Below are 22,719 nucleotides of genomic sequence, written 5' to 3'. Positions count from 1 at the left end.
TATATATATATATATATATATATATATATATATATATATATATATATATATATTTATATTTATTATATTTTATTAATTATATATTTTTCTGTTCTGTTTTAGTGTTTTTCTAGTCTATTATTTTCTATTCAAATCTTTTCTATTCAAATTCAATATTATATAATATTTCTATGCCATTCTTTCCTATTATTTTCTTTTTTATTCTTTTGTAATCTTTTCTATTCTAATTCATTTTATACGAAATTCAAATTAAGGAAGATGGCTTAAGAAATTCAAATTCAGTAGATTTTTTTCAAATGCGGTAGAATTTTTTTCGAATGCAGTAGATTTTTTCGAATTTAATAAAATTTTTCAAATTCGATTTTACTCAATAAGAAATTCAAATTTCGTATAGAATGAATTCAAATTCGAATAGAAAAGATTAGAATAGAATAGAAAAGAATAGCATAGAAAAACAATAGAACAGAATAAAAAAAATTATAATATATATATATATATATATATATATATATATATATATATATATATATATATATATATATAACATTTCTATGCCATTCTTTCCTATTATTTTCTATTCTATTCTTTTGTAATCTTTTCTATTCTAATTCATTCTATATGAAATTCAAAATTCAGAAGATAACTTCAGAAGTTCGAATTTCGTATAGAATGAATTTGAATTAGAATAGAAAATATTTGAATAGAAATAATAGAAAAGAATAGACTAGAAATAAAACAGAATAGAACAGAATAGCGAATAAAATATTATATTTTATTCTATTCTGTTCTATTGTTTTTCTAGTTTAATATTTTCTATTATTTTCTATTCTATCCTAATCTTTTCTATTCCAATTAAATTTCATTCTATACGAAATTCGAATTTTGGAAAATGGTTATATATAGTTTAAGGGCCAAATCCACAGCCAGCGGCGCAAAATAAGTTTTTTAAAACTTATGTCATTTAAGTTACGGCGCCCTAAGTTGGTGTCGTAAATGCCGTATCCACAGCGCATTTGCGCACAAAATTGCGCCTGCCGTAACCTAAATTCGGAGGCGTAAGGCGGGGTTATGGCAAGTGGGAAGGAAGTGGGCGTGCTTCATTGTAATGAGCCGTGACCCCATGCAAATGAAGGTCCGGCCGTACTGCGCATGCGCGCAGGAATCTGCTGCTCACTGCGCATGTGCAGAACTTTGCTTGGCGCAATCAGTGAGATAGGTAAAAGGCCAAGTGTACTTAGTTTGAGGATCGCCCTGTGCTTAACTAGCCCCAGGCAAACACACTTCATTTGCAAAAGTATTTCCCTGTGTTCCCTTCCATGAGCAATTTGCTTCTGCTCTTAGTTTGTCAGTGTTTGTTGGTAAGTTGTGTGTGATAGAGAAGTGTTGGAGGAGTAGTAGATGTTGTTTGTTTGTGATAAGTGTATTTTTTGTTTGATTGTTTCTGCTAAGTTTATTTTTTTTTTCTGCTTGGATTTTGTGTTTGGTTTTTGTGTGTTTGTATTTGACTTTGTAGTAGCCGTCTGCTTGTGTGTGTATTTTTGTGTATTTGTTTGGTGTGTATTTTTGTGTGTTTGTCCTGTGAGTTTCTTGTTGCTGTGTGGTGTTTGTGATGGCTCCCAAACGCAGGAAGCTGAATTTTTCCCATGTTGAAAAGCAAATCCTTGCCAGGTATATCATCCAATATGGAAGATATTTACATGGGCCTGATAGCCGGAACACCTCCCCGTCCCAAAGGAAGAGGATCTATGCCAAAATTACAGATCACATAAATGCGGCGGGGGGAGGGGAGACGAGGACCCCCGCTGGCATTAAGAAAAAGATCAATGATCTGAGGAGCGTGGTCCGCAATAAGGTGGCCAAGCTCACTGCGCATAGGAGGGGCACTGGAGGAGGGGGACCATGCCCCATCCGGCTTACTGAGGAGGAATGGGCAGTGGCCCGGTGTTTCGAGCCAGAGCAGGTGGTGGGCCTGCCTGGTTATCAGTCTGATGTTCCTGTGAGGCCAGGTAAGGTTTTTGTTTTTCTATTTGGTGATTAGCATGTGTGGGTGGGGGAAGGGAACATGTGCCAAGTGTGTGGATCCTCAAACCTGTGATTGTTTGGTGTCTTCCACAGATGACCAGGAGATTGCTGGGCCATCAGGCCAGGCTGCTGCACCACCCCAAAGACAGGAGGCTGTTGAGGAGTCCCCAGGGGAGGGGAGTGGCCAAACCTCCCCTCATGAGGAGGCTGAGGGGGAGGAGGATGAGGGGGAGGAGGATGAGGGGGAGGAGGAAGAAGATCTCCAGATTGGCCGGGAAATCATTATTGCCACTGATCTCATGACATTTGACGATACCCTTGAGGCTAGCCTTGAGGCTCCCCTTGAGGCTCCCCCAGAGGCTCCCCCAGAGGCTCCCCCAGAGGCTACCCCAGAGGCTACCCCAGAGGCTGGCACCAGTCAGGCCACCATCAGGGGTAGCCCCTCCCACTCCTCCCACAACATGCCGCAACCCACAAGGGTCACTCTATCCCCTCCTACCTGGCCACAAGCCTCAGGGGCAGGCAGGATGGCGACCCAGGAGACCAGGGGGGGGTCTGAGCATCTGCCGGCCAGTCTGCTGAGGGACAATGCCCAGCAGACCCGCAGTCTGAGTGACATAAAAAAAACTATGGCCAAGATGGAGCACAGCCTGGATGTAATGAGGGAGTCACTCAGTGATGTGGCCACCAATTCATTGGGTGTCATCACCTGTTTGTGGTCCCTGCATACCGCCACAACAGGCGTGGGCCAGGAGGTGACTGCCCTCACCCGGGCTGTGCAGGACAACACCCGGGCTGTGCAGGACAACACCCGGGCTGGCCAGGCCAATACGGCTGCCATCACTGTCTGCCTGAACAGGATAGCAGTGGCCTTGGAGGGCAGGCCAGCCGGAGGTCAGACACCAGGGGAGGCTCCTCCCTCCCCTGCTCCCCCCCCCATGAAGATACTCCCTCCCCTGCTCCCCCCCCCGTGAAGATCCTCCAGGTGCCCGTGCCCGTGCCCCTGCCCGTGGGCAGCCCAGACGGAGCACTCGCCGCCGGACTTAAATACCAGGGGTACTTTTTTTTTTTTTTTTTTGGTTTTATAATTTTGTTTATTATACTGTACTTATGATTTGGTTTATGTGTGTGAATGATGTGTGAATGTGGGGGGGTGGCATTCCTGACAAAATAAGGGTGTCACCCTTAGTTTTGGTGGAGAAGGGATACCCAGGACCAGGGAGAAGTGATCCTAGGTTCCTGAATGGTGTATGAATGCACAGTGACATAATTGGAGCCGTGGCATGGCGTTACTGCTCCCAAGTACCAAAGGGGGGGGGGTACTTGGATCTAATCCAATTCGATGTGCATGTGATGTGTCTGTGCTAGGGACCACAGTGGTGTGCATTCATGCATTCTCATTGTGACATAAATCATGTGCGTTTCCAGAGACAAAAACATTCTCAATCTGTCATTAGTCATGTGCGTTTACTGTGCAAAGCAACATTCTCATAGTGACATAATTCATGTGCGTTTGCAGTGAAAACAAATATCATTGTGACATAAATCATGTGCGTTTGCAGTGAAAACAAATAATATCATTGTGACATGATTTATGGCCATTTACTGTGAAAAGATGCCTTCTGCGAGGCGTCTCCTGGTTACTGTGCCCTCAGTAGACCGGGTAGAGTGGGCTAGGGGGGGATTGCCTGGGTGGGGGGTCAGGTCAGCACGTAAGTTAATCTCCAGTCCCCTTCTCATTGCAAAGTTGTGAAGAATACAACAAGCCCCTATTATTTGGCACACAAAGTCTGGGGAATACAACAGTGTACCCCCAGTCTTGTCCAGGCATCTGAAGCGGGACTTCAGCAGCCCAAATGTGCGCTCCACTACTGCCCGGGTGCGAATATGAGCCTCGTTGTAGCGTTGCTCTCCTGGGGTTTGGGGGTTCCTGAAGGGGGTCATCATGTGAGGTCCCAGGGCATATCCAGAGTCACCTGGAAGGGAAAAGACAGGAGGATATTAGTCATGCATGTGCCCCTTGTGATGTCTGCATCATGGGGGGGGACAGTCATACCTGACACCCATGTCACTCACCAACCAGCCAGCTGTCTCCATACACGTTCTGCTCCAATTCACGTGATATGTTGGTTTGCCTGAAGATAAAGCTGTCATGGCACGAACCAGGAAATTTGGCACAGACATGCCAGATGAGGCCATGGGCATCTACGATTACCTGCACATTTATGGAATGCCAGTTTTTGCGATTCCTGAACAGGTGCTCTGTATCATGGGGGGGCTGTAGTGCCACATGGGTACAGTCAATGGCCCCGATGGCCCGTGGGAATCGGGCAATCTGATAAAAGTCGGCCATGAGCTTCATTCGCTGGTCCTCCTGGGTGGGCTTTTCAAATTGACTGCCCATGCGTCTCAGTATTGCAGGGACAACCTGGTGCACACACCTGCTCATCGAGGACTGTACCATCCCAGCCAGACCTCCACATGTTCTTTGAAAAGACCCAGTGGCAAGAAAATGCAGGGTGGCCATAACTTTGATGTGAGCTGGCAGGGCATGGGATCGTTGGGTTGGGGTGTTCAGATCATCCTGCAGGATCCTGGTTAATTCCAGGATGGCTTCCTGGTTAAATCTGAAGTTGCCAATGACCTCAGACGCAGTCATGCCAAACAGATCTTGGCGTGGGCGGTATAACCTCTCCTGTGCCCTCCTCCTCCTCCTCCTCTGTGCCCTCCTCCTTCTCTGCGCCTGTAAAGTTGCGAGTGCCGTTATAATCATGGATGGGCCGGGCATTTTGGCAGTCAGAATGAAGTCCAGCAAAGAAGTGTTGGCAGCTCTTCCTCAATGGTGTTGCTTCAGCAGACCTTTACAGGGCTGGTGTAAAATTAGGGCTGCTTTTATAAAGTCTAATTTTGCTCCAGAAAACTAACAGGTGCGTACAGGGCGTAATCTACGGCGCACAGGGCGTAATCTACGGCGCACACACTTAATTTTGAGGATCGCCCTATCTCCCTCATTTGCATCTTTGCCTATCAAATAAAGCGGCGTGACTAGCGTAATTTGCGTCAGAGGATGCGCCGGAGTAATTATTTTAGGTAGGACGGAAAAACCGGATTTTTCGTTTTGAGGATCGGGCGCAAAGATACGCGCGGAGTAAAATTAGAAATCTCGAGTTAAGTCGGCACATCTGCTTTGTGGATTTGGCCCTAAGTTTTCTAATTCGGTCGATTTTTTTCAAATGCGGTAGAATTTTTTCGAATGCAGTAGATTTTTTCGAATTTAATAAAAATTTTCAAATTTGATCGACTTTTTATGAATTCGGTCAAATTGTTTTCAAATTCGAATATGAAACTAATCTATTATAATCTTTTCTATTCAAATTCAATTTCATTAAATAAGAAATTTAAATTTCGTATAGAATGAATTCGAATAGAAAAGATTAGAAAGGAAAAACAAGAGAATAGAATAAAATATAATATATATTATAATTGATTCTATTCTGTTCTATTGTTTTTCTCTTCTTTTCTATTTTAGTTTCCATGAATTTGAATTATTTTTCAATCTATTCTAGAATTCAAATTTATACCATTCGAATTTCGGAAGACTGTCATGTTCTATTTTATTATATTATTTTAACTTCTATTCTATTCTTTTTTATTCTATTGCTTTATTGTTTTATATTCTATTTTATTGTAGTTTTTAGAAAATCGATTTCTATTTTTTCAAATTCGATTTGAATTTGTTTTCGAATTCGATTCGAATTCGATTCGAATTTGTTTTCGAATTCGATTCGAATTCAAATTTCGTTTTTTTTGGATTTGTTTAAATTCGTTACTTTTGAAATTCGGATGGATACGAATTCCGAATAATGAAAAATTTGTCCGAATTTGAATTCGGAATGAAACGAAATGCACATGTCTAGTAAGAAGTCAATCTCCTATTAGCTGAGACCGACACTGTGGTTGGTAGTGGTTGTGCTGCCCCAATAGGGGCATAGAATATGAGATGCATAGCCTCAGTTAATATTAGCATTGTTATATAGATTAGAGTCTATATAGTGTGGTTTGCCTACTATTTTCTCATAGCTAAATCTATGTGTTATCCTATGCTGCCATCTAGTGGCCTTTGTTGCAATGCACATGTTTATGTGAATCTTTGAGTTACCACATATTTTCACTGTATGTATGCCCCTCCCTGCTTCCTGTGTGGAGTACTTCCTGTGTCATCTCTTCAGCCAGCAAGCCACATGTAGAAGGACACTCATGTACTCTGCCCAGGGTAGGAAAGGCATCATCTTTTGACCGTACAATACTATCACCATTCATCTGCTGTTCCTGTTATCTGCTGTAACCCCTGAAGTTAAAGAATAAACACCTCTTTTGAATGAATCGGTATTGACGAGTTCAGCTGTCTGACAAGGATTGTCCACAGTGAGTATATCTGCTTATACAGGCCAGGCATAGAGGTCTCAGCAAGGGATATATCGCTATCACAACAATCGGAGTCAGAATAGTCAAAAGATGCATAGAATTCTTACAGCATGCTGGGTATATGTGTGTGCCTAATCTGCAATCAAGCTCAGTGCCAGCCGCCATCTTGTGAAAGCACATGGTCGCACAAGCTTACTGCTCTTCATGTGAATGTTGAAAGCTGTTTCTCTAATTGAACTGTGTTACCCCACCTGTCTAAGCTGCTGTTCGTCTTCTTAAAGAGACAGTACCATTTTTTACAAAACCGTGAGAAATGTCTAGACAAGGCTCTGAACACTCTTTTACGGCTGAACCAACGCAGATTCATCATGCCTCTGAACCCGCAGACGTACAGGGAGCAGACTCTGCAGATATTGCTGAACAGAGTGTAAGACCCAAGCGTACAATAAAACCAATACAGAAACTCAGAGAAAACTACGAATACACTAGAGATAAGTTCTCCAGCAAGCTATCAGACTTCTGGGACAGAACTTCACACTGCATGTCAGTTTTGCCACACTTTAATGATCAACCGGCTGAACTAGGAGATTCTATAGTTCGCCTATCTGCTGCGTATGAACACTACCAACGGCTGTCTGCAAAATACACTGCTTTCTTGCAAGACTGTAATATAGAGGACTCTTCAGCAGAACTGACCAAGACTGATGCATTGAACCAACAAAGGGATCTCTAAGGCCGGGTACACACGGACAAACATGTATGGTGAAAGCGGTCCGTCGGACCGTTTTCACCATACATGTCTGCCAGAGGGCTTCTGTACGATGGTTGTACACACCATCGTACAGAAGTCCGCGCGTAAACAATACGCGGGGCGTGTCCGCGGTGTCGCCGCGTCGATGACGCGGTGTCGCCGCGACAATGACGCGGCGACGTGGGCGGCCCGCCTTTAAAATGCTTCCACGCATGCGTCGAAGTCATTCGACGCATGCGAGGGACGGCGGGCGCCTGGACATGTACGGTAGGTCTGTACTGACGACCGTACATGTCCGAGCGGGCTGAATTCCAGCGGGCTGTTTTAAAACAAGTCCAGGAATATTTGTCTGCTGGGAAAAGGCCCGGCGGGCAAATGTTTGCTGGAATTCGGCCCGCTCGCACCTACACACGACCAAACATGTCTGCTGAAACTGGCCTGCGGGCCAGTTTCAGCAGACATGTTTGGTCGTGAGTATGGGGCCTTAGTGAAAAATGCTCAGTGTAAGGCAGAACTCCGCATTGCTCAACTGCAAGAGACCAGATCTCACAGATCAACATCAACCAAGCACACTGCACGTTCTTCTAGATCCTCTCGCTCCAGAAGTTCAACATTAAGCGACAAGCTAATAGAGGCCCGCGCTGATGCTGAATCCAAAAAAGCGCAAAGCTCCCTTGCTAAGAAAGAAGCAGAGATGAAGGCCCAAAGCAAAGCTCTTGAAGCCCAGAGAAAAACTCGCCAAGCAGAGATGGAAGCCCAAATAAAGATTCTGCAAATAGAGAAAGAGGAAGCAGGTGCGCTAGCAAGGCTGAAAGTCCTTGAACAAGCAATGGGTCAAAGTACTAATTCAGACTGTCTTATCCCAGCAGAACTGGAAGATCCAATTGATCGCACCAGTGATTATGTGCTAAAGCATAATGTTTACAAAGATACAGAGTCATCTCCTGTACCTCCTACTAACAACACTGTTCTGACTCTCAACTCAGGGACCTCCCAGCTCCAAATGTCTGAGTCTCCTCAAGTCCACAACGCAAGAGCATCTACGCAGCAAACCACATCAACTCCTGCCATCAACAAGGTGACTTCCAGCGACAAGCCGCAGCTCCAGCCACAGCCAGCAGAAGCCTTAAAGACTACACCAAATTTAAGCGCTCATGCAACATCATTTCATCCTGGTAAACCTCACCCTTCTTCACCAGAGAACTTCCACACCCAAGGGGTTCCACAGATTACTTTGGCACCAAAGAGTGAGAGATCAGACTTGAATGACTTAGCCAGCTATATGGCGCGCCGTGAGCTCATTATCACCAGCCTCTCAAGGTTTGATGACTGTCCAGAGAGCTACAGGGCCTGGAGATCAACCTTCAAGGCTGCTATTGCTAATTTCAACCTTACTAGCAAGGACGAACTTGATTTGCTCATAAGGTGGCTGGGGCCAGAATCTGCAAATCGTGTTAAAAGACTGAGGACAGTACATGTTGACCACCCAGATGCAGGTCTTGTTGCCACATGGGCAAGACTTGAGCAAGCCTATGGTAGCTCAGAAGCCATAGAAAGCGCTCTATTCAAGAGACTGCAAAACTTCCCAAAAATAGGGAACAAAGACTATCGCAAGCTCCAAGATTTAAGTGACCTCCTCATGGAGTTAGAGTTGGCAAAGACAGACCCACGTCTACCTGGTCTAAGCTTCCTGGACACTGCTCATGGTGTCAATCCAGTGGTGTCTAAACTGCCATATGGCCTGCAGGAGAGATGGGCGCAGCAGGGCTCAAGGTACAAAAGAGACTATAACGTATCCTTTCCTCCATTCTCATATTTTTGCAGGTTCATCAGTGAACAAGCCTGGATGAGAAATGATCCCAGCTTCAGCTTCAGTGAACCCAACTTGCCTGCTTCATCACCATCTCCAAGGTATGACAACACAGCAGCTAAACACAGAGACTTTCATAGAGCAATATCTGTTAAAAGGACAGACATCTCACCACCCGTATCCTCTCATGCATACCAGAGTAATTCGGGTGACAAAGATCCTAATCGTCAGTGCCCTATTCACAAGAAGCCTCACCCTCTTAAGAAATGCCGAGAGCTGAGAGCAAAGACTTTACAAGAGCGCAGGGAGATTCTCCAGAAACTTGGAGTATGTTACAGGTGCTGTGCTTCTTATAGTCATTTTGCCAAGGACTGTAAAGTTGTCATCAAGTGCACAGAATGCAGCAGCGAAAGACATGTGACAGCTATGCATCCTACTCCACTTACAGACAGCCCACAGCAGCTACCTACCTCCACCCCTCTCTCAAATCATGGCGGGGAGCAACGAAGCCACGCTCTAGCCCAGGAGAACGTTTCTTCTTCATGCACAGAAGTCTGTGGAGAAGGTTTAGATCACAAGTGCTGTGCCAAGATATGCCTTGTTAAGGTATACCCAGAGGGTCAACCTGAAAAAGCTGCCAGGATGTATGCCATAATAGATGAACAGAGCAACAGATCCCTGGTCAAGCCTAAATTCTTTGAGATCTTTGGCATTGAGGGTCATGCCACACCGTATACTCTCAGAACCTGTTCTGGTCGCGTAGAGACTTTCGGCAGAAGGGTCGATGGGTTCATGGTGTCTCATATCGAAGGGAAAGAGGGCATACTCCTACCAACATTAGTCGAGTGTGACCAGATACCAGACGAAAGAGAAGAAATTCCTACTCCAGAGGTTGCATATCACCATCCTCACTTAAGGCACCTTGCTGATGAGATTCCCGCAATGGACATGAATGCTGAAATCTTAGTCTTGCTAGGAAGAGACATTCTTAGAGTACATAAGGTACGTGAGCAGTGTGATGGACCTGAGGATGCCCCTTATGCACAAAGACTTGATCTAGGCTGGGTAATAGTGGGCGATGTATGCTTGGATAGAATGTGTACATCATCTGAGATCCACTCCTTCAAAACTTACATGTTAGGAAATGGACGCGCATCCCACTTCAAAGAGTGCCCTCACCATTATGAAATAAAGGAGAAGCCTCTTGACATCATCCAAGTACCTGATGCCACTCCTATCCTGTGTGATGACAACCTAGGTACCACAGTGTTTTGTACCACAAGTGACGACAACAAAATAGCCTTGTCAGTTGAAGACAGAGAGTTCATCAAAATAATGGACAAAGAATTCTTCAAGGATGAGTCTAACAGCTGGGTTGCACCATTGCCTCTTCGTGCTGCAAAGGTCAAACTGCCAAACAATCGGGAACAGGCTTTATCCAGATTCAACTCACTTCAACGAACATTAAAGAACAGGCCTGAAATGAAGGACCATTTCATTACCTTTATGAAGAGGATCTTTGACAATGAGCATGCTGAGCCAGCTCCACCTCTTCAAATACACGATGAGTGCTGGTACCTACCCTTCTTCGGAGTGTACCATCCACGTAAGCCAAAACAAATTAGGGTAGTGTTGGACTCCAGTGCCAAACATCAGGGCGTATCCCTGAACGATATTCTTCTCACTGGTCCTAACCTTACCAACAACCTTGTAGGTGTACTCATGAGGTTCAGAAGAGAGCCAGTTGCCATAACTGCGGACATTGAACAAATGTTTCATTGCTTTATTGTACGAGAAGACCATAGGAACTTCCTAAGGTTTCTGTGGCACCGTGACAACAACATGAACAATGAGATGATTGAATACCGCATGAAGGTTCATGTTTTCGGAAATAGCCCCACTACCAATAGACAAACTTTCAAGGTGGGAGTCCTGGAAACAGTCGTTACATGCCTTAGATGGAATCCGTATACCACGCTGCTACACTCCGACTTCCCTTGCTACCAGTCGGAGGAAAGAGCTGCACATCTTCTCAGATGCATCTACTGAGGCCATAGCGGCTGTTGCCTACCTCAAGGTAAGGGATTCAGCTAATCTAACCCATGTAGGGTTTCTGTTTGGGAAAGCTAAGTTAGCACCCAAGCCTGAACACACAATTCCTAGGCTTGAACTTTGTGGGACTGTGCTAGCTGTAGAGATTGCAGATTTCATACTGCGTGAGCTAGACATTCAGATAGATGACATCAAATTCTACACAGACAGCAAGGTTGTTCTGGGCTACATATACAACCAGACTAAACGTTTCTATGTCTATGTCAGCAACCGTGTAGAAAGAATAAGAAAATCATCTAAACCTGAACAATGGCATTATGTTCCATCTGAAATTAATCCTGCAGATCATGGCACCAGGCCAGTGTCTGCGAGTGCCTTCGTAAATTCTTCTTGGTTAACAGGTCCTGAATTCTTGTTGGCTGATCCAGAAGAAACCACGGCTGACGTCTTCAGTCTTCTAGAACCCGACAAAGATCCAGAGGTTCGTCCTGAAGTTAAAACCCTTGTCACCAGAACTGAACAAAGATGTGCCTTGGGCTGTCAACGCTTTGAACGTTTCTCCAAGTGGACAAGGCTGGTACGCACCACCGCAAGGTTAGTTCATATTGCACACTGCTTTCACACAAAGCTCACAGATGCTCACTGTCAAGGTTGGCACATGTGCCAAAAGCTTCTTTCTGCAAAAGACATTGCTGAAGCTGAACTGATCGTAATACGCAGTGTACAACAGGATGTCTTTGGCTCAGAAATCAGACGTATCCGTGACAAGGGGGACATTCCAAAAAACAGTCCAATTGCTAACCTGAACCCATTCATTGACAATGATGGCACGTTAAGGGTTGGTGGACGCCTAAACAAGGCTAAGTTCAGTGAGCAAGAACAGAATCCTCTCATTATACCTGCTCGCCATCACATCACCACTTTGCTCATACGGCACTACCATGAAAGGGTGAAACACCAAGGTAGACACTTCACAGAGGGAGCCATAAGAGTTGCAGGCCTCTGGATTATAGGGACTGTAAAGACTTTCATCAGACCTATCACGGAACTCATTTTGCTCTTGCCGTTTGGAGGCTGAACTTACTTGGGTATGCTGTTGGATCCTACCTGCAACTTCGAGAAGGAAGTATCTGGAACTTTAGTTGTCACAACTTGAAGCCTTATATTATAGATGTTGTTGCATTATATGCATGTTCTCCATTATGTCTTTCAGGTTTTCAAGACATCAAGCAAATTGCACTGTTGTTTATTTGCATAACTACCGTTGTATTATGTAAATAGTGGCATTATCATGCCAGACGGGGAGTGTGCTGCCCCAATAGGGGCATAGAATATGAGATGCATAGCCTCAGTTAATATTAGCATTGTTATATAGATTAGAGTCTATATAGTGTGGTTTGCCTACTATTTTCTCATAGCTAAATCTATGTGTTATCCTATGCTGCCATCTAGTGGCCTTTGTTGCAATGCACATGTTTATGTGAATCTTTGAGTTACCACATATTTTCACTGTATGTATGCCCCTCCCTGCTTCCTGTGTGGAGTACTTCCTGTGTCATCTCTTCAGCCAGCAAGCCACATGTAGAAGGACACTCATGTACTCTGCCCAGGGTAGGAAAGGCATCATCTTTTGACCGTACAATACTATCACCATTCATCTGCTGTTCCTGTTATCTGCTGTAACCCCTGAAGTTAAAGAATAAACACCTCTTTTGAATGAATCGGTATTGACGAGTTCAGCTGTCTGACAAGGATTGTCCACAGTGAGTATATCTGCTTATACAGGCCAGGCATAGAGGTCTCAGCAAGGGATATATCGCTATCACAACAATCGGAGTCAGAATAGTGGTAATTCACTGGGTGATTCATCCAATACACTTTCTTTGTCTATTCTCACTCTTGATACCTCTATAGGACCAGATATACACTCTCAGATTAATAGCTGTCCAAAAATCATTACTACCTCTCCACCCCTCCAAAGCACACCTGCTGCGGTAGCGATTGCCAAAAATAAGTATAAGAAACAATGACTTATTGATGATTTTTTTCAAAAGAACTAATGTTAATGTAGGAATAATCATTTGCCTAAAATAACTTGTAGCCCAGCAAACTCTAAACACTAAGGGGCAGATCCTAGTACAGCGGCGCATATTTCCGCCGGGCGTAGCGTACCTAAGATACACTACGCCGCCGTAACTTCCTTTTTTTTCGAATCCTCAAAGAATGCGCGCCGTAAGTTACGGCAGCGTAGTGTATCTTTGGCGGCATAAGGGCGCGCAATTCAAATCGATGTGATGGGGGCATGTTTTATGTAAATACGTCGTGACCCGACATAAACAACGTTTTTTTTAACGGCGCATGCGCCGTCCGTGGGGGTATCCCAGTGCGCATGCTCGAAATTCACCCGGAACAAGCCAATGCTTACGACAGTGATGTCATTCTACGCAAATCCCTATTAGCGAACGACTTACGCAAACGACGTAAAAAACGACGGCCATACTTAACATTGAGTACGCCACCATATAGCAGCTTTAATTATACGCCGGAAAAAGCCGAACGCAAACGACGTAAAAAAATGCGCCGCCCGGACGTACGTTCGTGGATCGCCGTATCTAGCTAATTTGCATACTCGACGCAGAATTCGACGGAAACGCCACCTAGCGGCCAGCGTAAATATACACCTACGATCCGACGGCGTACTAAGACGTACGCCTGTCAGATCGATCCCTCATTCCGTCGTATCTTGTTTTGTGAATACAAAACAAAGATGCAATGCGAGAACTTTGAAATTACGTGGCGTATCAATAGATACGCCGGCGTAATTTCTTCGTGGATCTGCCCCTAAAACTTTGAAGTCATCAATCTGTCATCATATCCACTCTCTCAAGACGAGATCGAGCTTTTACAGCTCGGCCTGAGTTTTTGCCTTAACTCTAAAGCCCTGTACATGCTATCGTTTTGTCCGATGAAAACAGACCGATGCTCGGAAGCATTGAACTTAATTTTTCTCAGCACGGCGTCGTGTTTTACGTCACCGTGTTTTGGCACAGTCGCATTTTTGACTGATGGTGTGTAGGCAAGACTGATGAAATTCAGCTTCATCGGATATCCGACGAAAAAATCCATCGGATTAGATTCCATCAGATATCCGATCGTGTGTACAGGGCTTAACTCCACAAAATTTGACACTGTCAAGGACCTACATTTGTTTGCACGTAAGCTAACATATAAGTATATGTTCAATAAATATGGACCTGGTAAACAATCTGAAATTGCTGACAAAGAGACATGGAAGAACTTTAGGGTCCCGGAGTTTTGTGCAGTCAAAGATTTGGCTCTTTTGTAACAAGAAAATTAGGATATGGGGGAGGAGGACATATATGACAATACAGTTGATGACATTCAATCCATGCTAGGTAGAGTAGAGAGGAAGGTCAAGCCCAAATCTGCAAGCAGTGCTATTAAAAAAAAATCTCAAAAGTTTCCATCCCTACAAACCAACCCCAACATCTGGGCATTCTTGGCCCAAGTTAGCCAGGATATCGAGATTTTTGTAATAAGTAGACCTACTAATTTAAATCTCAATCCATCTCAAATCTCCGCATTGGAGCATCTGAGTAAGAACCCCGACCTGATTATTAAACCATCAGATAGGGGCGGAAATGTGGTATTGATGAATGCGCTCCAGTTTAGGAATATGTGCTGGGACATTCTTAAAAATAGACATTGGTACAAACTCTTCTCGAAGGAAGTAATCAGTCAATTTAATTGGGAATTTGGGGATGTCATGCTTCAAGCGTATGTGACGGGTGTAATTACGAAAGGAAACTATGAAGGCATCCAGGTTCCATGTCCCTAGAACCCATATGTTCTACGCCCTCCCAAAAACCCACAAAAATATCTCTAATCCCCCTGGGTGGCCCATAATATCAGGAATAGGGCCCCAAACTGAACGTGCTAATAAATTATCTGACGAGTATCTCCGCCCACATGTAACCACCATATTTTTAAAGATACCCCTGATTTTTTGAAAGCACTGGATGAGATGCATGTTCCTAAAGGCTGCCTTATGGTAGCCATCGATATTGAGGGTTTATACTCCTCTATTCCCCATGAGTTAGGCCTGTAAACCATACAAAGATTCCTTATTGAAAGAGGTGAAACAGCTTACAAACTTAAAGGGTCACTAAACGAAATGTTTTTTTTTTTTTAAATAACAAACATGTTATACTTACCTCCACTGTGTAGTTCGTTTTGAACAGAGTGCCCCCGATCCATGCCTTCTGGGGTCCCTCGGCGGCTGTCTCTGGTCCTCCCCGCAATTAGTAACCACATTCATGCGAGAGCTCTCATGGTGGTCACTAATTGTGGGCGCGGTCCCGTGATACATCAAGCTCACTGTATCACTCGGCCCCGCCCCTCGGCACGCCGCGTCACTGGATGTGATTGACAGCAGCGCCAGCCAATGGCTGCGCTGCTCTCCATCCATCCGCTCTAGCCAAGAGGATATCGAAGTGGATATCTGGACCGTGCGGGACTTTCGAGGGGTCCGGTTAGTAAAACGGGGTCTGGGGGGGGGGGGGGCGGCAGCAGCAGATGTTTTTCACCTTAATGCATAGAATACATTAAGGTGAAAAAACATTTTCCTTTACAACTCCTTTAACCACTTGAGATCCGCGCTGTAGACGAAAGACGCCCACAGCGCGGCTCTCAAGTGCCGGGTGGACTTCCCTGGACATCCTGTTGTTTACATTCCCCACGCGTGCCGCTGGGGGCGCGCAGCGGGGAAACACTGTGCCCGGCACATCGATGGGAAGCCGATGCGCGTGCCTGGTGGCCGCGATGTCCGCCATGTACCCGCGATCGGCGGTGACAGCAGGGACGTGGAGCTCTGTGTGTAAACACAGAGCTCCACGTCCTGTCAGGGAGAGAGGAGACTGATGCTGTGTCCCTTGTACATAGCATCGGTCACCTCCCCCAGTCAGTCCCCCTCCACACACAGTTAGAATACACCCAGGGAATACATTTAACCACTCCCTCACCCCCTAGTGTTAACCCCTTCCCTGCCAGTCACATTTATACAGTAATTAGTGCATTTTTATAGCACTGATCGCTGTTTAAATGTGAATGGTCCCAAAATTGTGTCAAAAGTGTCCGATACGTCCGCCGCAATATCGCAGGCCTGACAAAAAAAATCACAGATCGCCGCCATTACTAGTAAAGAAAAATCATAAATCTATCCCCTATTTTGTAGGCGCTATAACTTTTGCGCAAACCAATCAATATACGCTTATTGCGGGTTTTTTTTAAGAAAAATTATTGCGGGTTTTTTTTTTTTTTTAAAATACGTATCGGCCTAAACCGAGAGAAATGTTTTTATTTTTTTAAATTGTAAAAAATATTGGGCCAGATCCACGTAGCGGATTGTAATTTTAGGCAGGCGTAGCGTACCGTAGTAACGCTACGCCGCCGCAACTTTGAGAGGCAAGTGCTGTATTCACAAAGCACATGCCTCTAAAGTTACGGCAGCGTAGCGTAAATCTGCCGGCGTAAGGGCGCGGAATTCAAATGATAAAGATGTGGGCGTGTTTTATGTTAATTTGACTTGACCCCACGTAATTGACGTTTTTTTTTTTTAACGGCGCATGCGCCATCCGTGGGGGTATCCCAGTGCGCATGCTCCAAATTAACCCGCAGCATGCCAATGCTTTCGACGTGAACTTCATTCTACGCAAAGCCCTATTCGCGAACGACTTACGCAAACGACGTAAAATTTACAAAATTTGATGCGGGAACGACGTCCATACTTAACATAGGATACGCCTCATATAGCAGGGGTAACTATACGCCAAAAAAAGCCTTACGGAAACTACGTAAAAAAATGCGCCGGCTGGACGTACGTTCGTGGATCACCGTATCTAGCTAATTTGCATACTCAACGCGGAAATCGACGGAAAAGCCACCTAGCAGCCAGCGGAAATATGCACCTTAGATCCGACGGCGTACTAAGACGTACGCCAGTCAGATCTAGCCCAGCTTCAGGCGTATCTTGTTTTGTGGATACAAAACAAAGATACGCCGGAGCAAACTAGAAGTTACGCGGCGTATCAATAGATACGCCAGCGTAACTTCTTTGTGGATCTGGCCCAATGTGTTTAAGTTTGATTGTTCCCACTTCCTCCAGGTACAGGGAATTGCAATGGGCACATGTTGGGCACCCTCATATGCTAACCTGTACCTGGGAGGGGGGGTTTGCAGCTGGGGAACACATCGATTTATTATCCAACATTCTTTGTTGGTTTAGATATATCGATGATGTTATCATGTTGTAGGTGGGGTCACCTGTGGAGCTTGAATGATTCATGTGATTCATAACAACAACACTAGTACCACAAGTATTGTATTTCTTGATATCAATATTAACATTAATTTGGTGGGCTCTGTTGGTACCTCTCTATTCCACAAACCTACAGCAGGCAATTCAATTTTATATGCAACCAGTGCGCATCCTCGCCCACTGGTACAGAGCATCCCCTTTAGCCAGTATCTGCTCTTAAGGAAAAACTAAAAGGACGATCGAGTGTTACAACAAGAAGCTGATCTCCAAATAGGGGCTATAGCCAAACTTGCCTCAAGAAGGCCTTCAAAAACATCACAATTCTGCAAAACGTTTATTTGTGGCTTGGTCAAGTCTAGGTTTTTACAAATCAGTTAACTTATCTGAAGTGCCAACAACTGCAAGCCCATCCTCTAAAACCCAAACTACATTAAGTGAGGCACTGTTGCCAACTTTCCTTCCTGGCAAAAAAAAAAATTAAGTTGGCTAAAGCGGTGGTGATAAAGAAGGGGAATAGATGTTAAAAAAAAGTTAAAATACACTGCAGTGTCACCCCAACCTGAATTAAGAACACACCTATTCTCTCTCCTCCTTTCCTCTAAAATCCTCCTGGCTAAATAGAGAATTGAATGACCAATAATCTCATTGTCATTGACTAGACTTCTCCTAACCAAGATGTTAGTGGTGAAATCAATGCTGTGTTGATAAAAGGTTTTTTTTTTTTTTACTCTCAGGGAAGAAGTTATAAAAGATGTTCACTGCTATTAGGTTGTCATTATGCTTCGGGCTATAGGTGAGGTAATGTAAATTTCCCAGGGGAAAAGTCAGGTTTTTCTGCTCTCTTACTAGTTCACCTCTTATCGCAAATATTTTAAAGATCACGTAAAACCCCCAAACATTATATATTTTCTGAAAGCAGACACTCTAGAGAATAAAATAGTTGTATTTCTTATACCACAATATTAGCGCAACACAACATTTCAGTAAAAAATACAGTAAAGTGACATAAAGGGCACATAAACGCTATAAAATTACCCAATTTTTGGGGTCATCCCTACTGCAATGATTTCCAGCTTCCTCAGTGGATCATCAGGTTGGAGTAATGCATACCTATATTGGGCCAAGCTGAACCAATGTAAGTATGCTATATAAATAATTCCTGGAGTTCAGATTTAATGATTACACTTACAAAACTTGGCACCCTTAACAATCTGAATACCACAAGCAGTAAAAATGCATTAATTAAAGTCATGTCTTACCACAGGTATGGCCAATCTAAGAGTCTCCTTTGCTTCATTACAGAATCCATAAGGTACCAGTTGGCAAAACAATTTGTTAATTCCATGAGGTTTGTCTGATAGAGGAGAGGTCTCCTTGGCTTCCTCCTTGTGTCTCGTCATAGTTTTTGGAGATTCTCACTGATAAATTAAAATGTTGTAGATCTCTTATACTAAAGAATCCAGTGAAAGGTGAATTGTGCACTGACACACTGAACTTTTGAACAGGCTTAGCTGCATATTTCACAGACTAAACTGAATGGGAGGAGAACACACGGTAACCTGAACACCAAGCAATGCATATCAATGACCAGTAACCTCTCTATGGAAAATAGGATTTTTTAAACAGCGTACCTGTAAAACTATTTTCTTGGAGTACACCACGGGACACAGAGTCTTATGCCGCGTACACACGATCAGTCCATCCGATGAGAACGGACCGATGGACCGTTTTCTTCGGTTAACTGATGAAGCTGACTGATGGTCCGTCGCGCCTACACACCATTGGTAAAAAAAACGATCGTGTCAGAACGCGGTGATGTAAAACACAATGACGTGCTGAAAAAAATGAAGTTCAATGCTTCCAAGCATGCGTCGACTTGATTCTGAGCATGCGTGGATTTTTAACCGATGGTCGTGCCTACTAAAGATCGGTTTTGTTCTATCGGTTAGAAATCCATCAGACCATTCTCATCGGTTTAACCGATCGTGTGTACGCGACATTATTCTTTACATAATTGGTTAAGGGTCACCAGCGGAAATTGAACACTGGCACAACCAATTGAAGACAGTTCCCCTCCATATAACCCCTCCCATCAAGGGAGTTCCTCAGTTTTGTAGCAAGCAATAAGGATTCCCATAAGAAGGGGGGACCTCTGTGTCCCGTGGTGTACTCCAAGAAAAGGATTTTACAGGTAAGCTGTTTAAAAAATCCTATTTTATTTATCGTACACCACGGGACACAGAGTCTTATTCTTTACATAACGGGACGTCCCAGAGCAATGCCCAATATGAAGGAGGGGAGACACAGATCAAGCAGGCCGCCCTGGACCAGAAGCTTTATACCGCTGCTTGCAGCACACTTCGCCCAAAGGTGGCATCCTCCTGTCCTTTCACGTCCACCTTGTAAAATTTGGAAAATGTGTGGACTGAGGACCAAGTTGCAGCTTTACAGATCTGAGTCACTGAAGCCTGGTGGTGTACTGCCCCTGAAGCACTTATCACCCTGGTAGAGTGCACCTTAACAGAAAAAGGAGGAGTCCTATTCTTTAAACCATAGGCTTGAATAATTGTCTGTCGAATCCACCTAGAAATAGTGGATCTTGATGCCACTTGTCCCTTTTTGGGACCATCTGGCAAAATAAACAAAACATCTGCTTATCTGAGCAGTTGCCTGCAGATACACCTTTACATCTCTTACGAGATCTAGAGAGTGTAATAATTTTTCCTCCACTGTCTGTGGATCCGGAAAAAAGGAAGGTAGGACAATGTCCTGATTTAAATGAAAAGCTAACACCACCTTAGGTAAAAAGGCAGGATGGGGTCGTAGTACAATTTTGTCTTTATGAGAAACTAAATGAGGCTCTTTACAGGAAAGAGCTGCTAATTCAGATACTCTTCTAGCCGAAGAGATAGCAATCAAAAAGGCCAACTTCCCGCTTAACAGAATCAGCGGAATCTGGCGAATCGGTTCAAAAGGTCAACACAGACAAGACTAAATTCAGATCCCAAGGGCACAATGGAGACTTGACTGGTGGATTGATCCGCAGTACCCCCTGAATGAAGGCCCGTACTAGGGAATGAGATGCGAGTGGTCTTTGAAAGAAGACTGATAGAGCCGATATTTGACCCTTAGCCTAGGTTCACACTGCTGCGAATTCAAAATCGCGGTAAAATGTGCGCTTTTACCACGATTTCGCGGCCGCGATTTTGCCGCGATTTCGGCCGCAATTTAATGTAAATCGCGGCCCGAAATCGCAAAAAGTAGTACAGGAACTACTTTTTGAAATCGCAGATGCGGCATCGCACTGATTAGGACAGTGCCATTGCCGACAATTGCCGCCGATTTGAGATGCGATTTGACATGTCAAATCGCATCTCAAATCGTTCCAAATCGTACCCAGTGTGAACCAGGGCTGAATGGTACTAAGGGCTAATTTCATATCTACTCCTAGCTGGCAAAAAGCAAGAATCCTGCTTATATCATATCTTTGAGGATTCCACTTGTTTGTTTCACACCATAAAACATATGCTTTCCAGACTCTGTAGTAAATTAGCCTGGAGGCTGGCTTTCTGGCATTAATAATTGTAGAAAGCACTGGACCTGAGATCCCTCTTTTCTTCAGAATGTGGGTCTCAGCAGCCAAACTATCAAACTTAGCATTTGTAAGGAAGGATGAAACACTGGACCTTGCGACAGCAGGTCTTGACGAAGTTGAAGCTTCCAAGGTGTTCCTACCACCATCTTCTAGGCCAATTTGGGGCCACTAAGATTACAGGAATTCTTTCCTTCTTGACCCAGCAGAGTAGCCTATGTAAGAGAGTGATCGGAGAAAACGCATAGATCAGTGAGAACTGATTCCATGGGACCACCAGAGCATCCGATCCATAGGCCAGAGGATCTCTTGTCCTGGACACAAAGTTGTCCAACTTCCTGTTGAATCTGGAAGCTAACAGGTCCACATCCGGGGTTCCCCATCTCTGGCATATGGCCTGTAAAATCTCGGGGTGGAGAGACCACTCTCCTGGTGACAACTGCTGGCGACTCAGATAGTCCGTTTGCCAGTTTTCTACCTTGGGGATGAGAATTGCAGAGAGACAAGTAACATGTTTTTCTGCCCATGTCAATATCCGATTCACCTCCTTCTGAGCGCCCCGACTGCGGGTGCCTCCTTGGTGATTGATGTAAGCTACAGCAGTAGCATTGTCGGATTGAATCTGAACTGGGTGACCCTGTAAACTGCTTGTCCAGGTCTTGAGGGCTAAATATACTGCCCGAATTTCCAGTATGTTGATGGGCAGGCTCCTTTTGGTCTTGGCCCAGGTTCCCTGGACTGAAGCTTCTTCCAATACTGCACCCCAGCCTATTAGGCTGGCATCTGTAGACACCACCTTCTAAGTGACTGGGGGAAAGGATCTTCCTTTCTGCAAGTTCTTGGTCTTTAACCTCTTGACCACCGCCCCATGTCAAAAAGACGTCCTCCTTTTTAAAGTTGAATATCTCGATAACGGCAGCAGCTGCTGCCACAACCGAGATATTCATCTTTGCAGGGGGCGGTGGTGTACACGATAACGGCGGTCTCCGCGGCGGATTCGCCGCGAGATCGCCGTTATCGGTGGCGGGAGAGGGCCCCCCCCCCCTCCCGCCGCTCTCCCGCGCTCTCCGCCGCTTACCGGAGCCGTCGGTAGCGGCGGAGGGGATCCGATGTGTCCGGCAGCTGAGCGGGGACGGGACTGAAGGAGAAATCTCCTTCACCCGTCCTCATAGCTCTGCTGGGCGGAAGTGACGTCAAAACGTCAGTCCCGCCCAGCCTCTTAAAGAAACATTTTTTTTTTTTGTCATTTGAAAAAATGACTTTTTTTTTTTTATTTTTTTTTTTGCATTTAAGTCTAATTATGAGATCTGAGGTCTTTTTGACCCCAGATCTCATATTTAAGAGGACCTGTCATGCTTTTTTCTATTACAAGGGATGTTTACATTCCTTGTAATAGGAATAAAAGTGATCAATTTTTTTTATTTTATTTTTTTCAGTGTAAAAAATTATAAAACTAAATAAAAATAAATAAGAAAACCAAAAAAAAATTTTTTAAAGCGCCCCGTCCCGACGAGCTCGCGCGCAGAAGTAAACGCATACGCGAGTAGCGCCCGCATATGAAAACGGTATTCAAACCACACAAGTGAGGTATCGCCGCGATCGTTAGAGCGAGAGCAATAATACTAGCCCTAGACCTACTCTGCAACTCAAAAAATGCAACCTGTAGAATTTTTTAAACGTCGCCTATCGAGATTTTTAAGGGTAAAAGTTTGACGCCATGCCACGAGCGG

General features: G+C 44.5%; 1 protein-coding gene across 1 annotated transcript in view; it reads right to left on the bottom strand.

Annotated features, from left to right (window-relative positions):
• Positions 1–18,900, bottom strand: part of LOC120926664 (multidrug and toxin extrusion protein 2-like) — a 209,983-nt gene extending 191,083 nt beyond the window's left edge. Inside the window, exon 1 of the mRNA XM_040336788.1 lies at positions 18,657–18,900. Within this exon, the coding sequence (XP_040192722.1) occupies positions 18,657–18,797 (141 nt within the window). The 5' untranslated portion in view covers positions 18,798–18,900. The remainder of the gene's footprint in view (positions 1–18,656) is intronic.
• Positions 18,901–22,719: the final 3,819 nt, after the last annotated feature.

The sequence above is a fragment of the Rana temporaria genome, chromosome 2 (genome assembly GCF_905171775.1).
Source record: "Rana temporaria chromosome 2, aRanTem1.1, whole genome shotgun sequence".
Taxonomy (NCBI): Eukaryota; Metazoa; Chordata; class Amphibia; order Anura; family Ranidae; genus Rana; species Rana temporaria.
This window is presented reverse-complemented; position numbering and strand designations above follow the sequence as displayed.